The sequence below is a fragment of the Amphimedon queenslandica genome, unplaced genomic scaffold, assembly GCF_000090795.2.
Source record: "Amphimedon queenslandica unplaced genomic scaffold, v1.1 AMPQUscaffold_12433, whole genome shotgun sequence".
Taxonomy (NCBI): domain Eukaryota; kingdom Metazoa; phylum Porifera; class Demospongiae; order Haplosclerida; family Niphatidae; genus Amphimedon; species Amphimedon queenslandica.
Window position 1 is genome coordinate 1 of NW_003547330.1, and position 3,613 is coordinate 3,613.

Consider the following 3,613-nt stretch of genomic DNA (forward strand, 5'->3'; position numbering starts at 1 on the left):
TAATAAATTGATCTCTTCTCTTTTAGTCAATGCATAGAGTATATCTCTCCATGTTGCTGTAGGATTCTTCTTAAGCCATTTAGAGAAAAGACCTTCTTTGCTCTGCTCTTTATCAATTTCAAAGTCTTCAATTGTTATAATATCTTGTTGTGTTATTCCAGGTAAGAGAAGACCAAATGATTGCCAGTCAACAAGTGGTTCAAGCCATTGAAGTAATAGGAAAATATCAGGTTGATCATCAATCATAGGACCAGGATTGAGTTCAACATCTCCTGATAAGAGGAGGAGGAGAAGTAAAACCAAATAGTAGATCAGGTCAGAGCTACTCCCAATAGTAGCTATAAACAAGACTAATGACTGGAGGCAGTGGATCATAACAGTAACAGTAATTATACCTATTGTAAATACACTGTATGATAATATAATATACTGTTAGTTTGTTTACCAGTTGGAGGAATAAAATTGAGCTTCATATATCTTAATAAAGATAAAAGAAGAGAAACAATAAGAGACAGAGCTGCTGGCAGTTTAGATGTCTTCTTTCCTGATGTAGTACTGCCTGACTTGCTGTCTACTGCAGCTTTGAATGAGTGAGAGTGGCGGCCATTAGCTCGTCTACTGGAGGTAGCTTGACAGTAGTTCCACAGTCCAATACTTGCTCTCCATTGAGAGACATCAATCATCTTGTAATTATTAGTAAAGTATAATTAAAATGAACTATAATATACTTACCTCTATGATGGCTCTATCACTGTTAATGATCAACTGTTGTAAGATAAAGAAATGAAAAGATACAGTCAAAAGTACAAGCCAATTATGCTGCACAGCTGCAGTTGAAAGAGGGCGTGGCTCCTTAACCATAAGCTCCACCCACAAATCTAATTAGCCACACCTCCTGATTACTGTAGAGATTTGAGGTAACATAGTTTGTAGTTGTTTTTCTTTATAATTATTATCTTTTCAATCAGTTATTGATCTTATATTGTCTTTTAGGTACTTTATAGTCTGTGTATTAGCGTATCAGTACCGTATATACTTTTTGAATCAGTTGGCATGGTAACTGATAAATAAAGGCGTGGTGTATGCTGAGTTTCATTTTATAGGTATTGATGTCAGTACAGGGAGGATCACGTGATAGGTCACATGACTTGATATCAACTGCCGTTCCTCGTGTGAACGGGTGGGAATGTCCCTGGCACCCACTTCAAGTGAGAAACCACACCCACTAATGATTGCGTATACATAATATTTATTAGCGCTTTAAGATATTTAATGATGTTTATTGTCAAATTATTTGTGATCAAATTGCCAAAATTGAACTGATTCCAACTAAAAGATTTGAGTTGTGGCCATTCTAAAATTAGTCGATTTTTGAAAAATACCATGGGCTAAAAAAAACCATGGGCTATAATAATAGCCCATGGTTTTTTCTAAAAAATGGCTCCGAAATTACTTCAAATTTTTATTACATTTTCCGATACATATTGATGTATTTATGCTGTGTAAAAAGTTTGAGCTGATTCTAACTTTGATTTTTCATGTTACAACCATTTTAGAAGTATTGCGATTTTCAAAAACCATGAACTAGCTTTCTCTATTACTATTATTGTTGTTGTTTATTGTTGTTGTTTATTGTTGTTGTTTATTGTTGTTGTTTATTGTTGTTGTTTATTGTTGTTGTTTATTGTTGTTAGGTATTATCCTGGGGTGTTGTCCTATTCTTGAGTCTAATGCATTATGGGTTCATTGTGTTCTATTTCCCCTCATACTGGAGGATAATGGGCTACACTGTATCCTTTATTAATTAGGGGGTGGGGCTTAGCAATGGGTGGAGCTTCACTATTAATATTATTACTTTGAAGTATCAATGTACTAGTTTTAAGAGCTTGTACTGATTTTAATTAATAATAATTAATAGAATAAAAAATTAACTAAAATTAAGATTATTATTATTATTATTATTATTATTATTATTATTATTATTATTATTATTATTATTCCTATGCTACTGTTAATACAGGTCCCTGGTATATTATTCATAATCCACATATTATCAACTATACTGACCACTACTATAGACCCAGCTGAAGCTAGTGTCCGTGATAAACTAAGAGACTCCAATGGGTCAGTGGCTAGAGGTGTCTTTGATAGGAGACGTCATGAACATGTAATAGAAGACCTTCATTGTCATATCTGTGATGTGAACGTGTTAGTGCATGTACATGTACATTAATGTTTTATTACTAGACGAATGTAAAACATTGAAGGGGCGAGCGAGCCTAAGCAAGTAAAGCAATGTACATACAATAGATATTGACAGACTAACAATACTCATGACAGTGCAACTTAAGCAGCTCAGAACTTGATTGAGTGCAGTGTAGTTCTTGACCTACCTTTGTAATCAAATCAAGTTTAGCATTTGGAAAGCATTAAAGATAGCTAGAAACAGTCACTGCACAAATGATATGGCTAGATAGGCAACTGTAGCAATGTAGTCCAAGTTAGTTCAGGCTGTGACAGACATCCAAAGTCATTCACATCAATAAAGATGGCATATAGTGCTTTCTTGACATTCCTTGCCGTTGCTTTGGACAGTAGTATGCAAGTACAGTAAGTCGAGTTATCAGCAAAAACAAGTTTCATAGTTACTTTATTGCATCTATAACCTTGCCTGGCTCTTGGAGAAGCCTTTGGACAGAATTTCTGTCTTATTTTGCTGCTAGAAAACTCATGACTTTTCCCCGTGTGTTGGTCGCCATTTTATTTCATTGTGGCCACTCCCACTTTTAATGAAATATTGAAAATGAATTTATATACCTTTTTCAATGCATAGCATCTACCGTATTACGCATAAATAGGGGTGACGTACGTGTACAGACAGACAGACATACTTGTCTCGTTTATGTGGGGCGAGCTCAGGCTCGCCCCAACGAGCTCAGGCTCGCCCCAATTAGTAATATTGTCTGTCTGGCAGGCCTGGGGTAATAGTAATATGTAATAGTAATTGTAATAGTAATGATTACAGGGCACCAAGTAATAGTAATAGTAATAGTAATAGTAATAGTAATAATGGTCAAAGTAATATGTAATCTCAATATTACATAGCTATTACTTGCAGTGTTACACTAATAAGTAACAATAGGAAAATAGCACGTTAGCCAGGAACTATTGCTCAGTACTGAGACTTTTTAGCATAAATATAACAAAGCATTCTTAATTAGAAAGTATAAAATGGCTTAGATTAACTTCAAAAGTAGATTATTTTTTATTAGTAACCTATAAAAATCTATGGCTTATTGTAATAGTAATTGTAATAGTAATATACTTTGTTGTAATAGTAATAGTAATATAATAGTTATAATTTTCAAGTAATAGTAATAGTAATAGATTACATTTAATTGTAATTGACCCCAGGCCTGCTGTCTGGTAATTGATCCTCTACTGAATGTATCATTGACTGGAGCATGAGATTATATGATTGATCTACATGTAGTGTCTGTGAATTTATAATAAGGAAATTAAAGTCATGATAGACATTCACTGATAGATACTTGTACTGTACCTCATTCTCATATTGTGGAATTAAAGTCAGCAATCATTGATAGGAAGAAAG

At 33.9% G+C, this 3,613-nt stretch overlaps 1 protein-coding gene across 1 annotated transcript; it reads left to right on the forward strand.

Moving 5' to 3' along the window:
- The first annotated feature begins 1,023 nt into the window (after window positions 1-1,023).
- Window positions 1,024-3,608, forward strand: LOC109587832 (probable palmitoyltransferase ZDHHC1). Its single transcript, XM_020004055.1, has 5 exons — window positions 1,024-1,056; window positions 1,104-1,208; window positions 1,695-1,790; window positions 2,021-2,208; window positions 3,494-3,608. Exons 1-5 carry the CDS (start codon window positions 1,054-1,056, stop codon window positions 3,528-3,530), a joined length of 429 nt encoding a protein of 142 aa, XP_019859614.1. The 5' UTR covers window positions 1,024-1,053; the 3' UTR covers window positions 3,531-3,608.
- Window positions 3,609-3,613: the final 5 nt, after the last annotated feature.